We start from the raw sequence: 380 nt of genomic DNA on the forward strand, positions 1-380 counted from the left end.
TCACTTTGGAGCTCTGTATATATGGAAAGCTTGGGAACTAAAATGTTTGCTTATGAATAAAGCATAATTCTAAAGGAGACTAAATTTAGCTTAGCAAAGTAGTTGGATCTGTGCCTTTGTCACTTAACATATTGGAAAGATAGTGGTGCTTCTATGGATGAAATTACTGAGGTTGTATCTAATTACCTCTCATCATGGTACTCTGCTTCAGCAGTCAGGACAAGAGTAATCAGATCCAGTATGATTGCCTCCATACTGGGGTGGTCTGTGTCTGGTTGCCTAGGACAGGGCGAGGAGGGAGAGGCTGTGTCTGGTTGCCCAGGTCAGAGAGAGGAGGATGAGGCTCTGTCTGGTTTCCTAGGTCAGGGCGAGGAGGGAGA

General features: G+C 45.0%; 1 protein-coding gene across 1 annotated transcript in view; it reads right to left on the reverse strand.

Annotated features, from left to right (window-relative positions):
- Positions 1 to 229: 229 nt before the first annotated feature.
- The window catches only part of LOC106144396 (basic salivary proline-rich protein 4-like), a 4,806-nt gene continuing 4,655 nt past the window's right edge, over positions 230 to 380 (reverse strand). Inside the window, exon 3 of the mRNA XM_013354483.1 lies at positions 230 to 377. Coding sequence (XP_013209937.1) covers positions 230 to 377 — 148 coding nt within the window. The remainder of the gene's footprint in view (positions 378 to 380) is intronic.

The sequence above is a fragment of the Microtus ochrogaster genome, unplaced genomic scaffold (genome assembly GCF_000317375.1).
Source record: "Microtus ochrogaster isolate Prairie Vole_2 unplaced genomic scaffold, MicOch1.0 UNK46, whole genome shotgun sequence".
NCBI classification, from domain to species: domain Eukaryota; kingdom Metazoa; phylum Chordata; class Mammalia; order Rodentia; family Cricetidae; genus Microtus; species Microtus ochrogaster.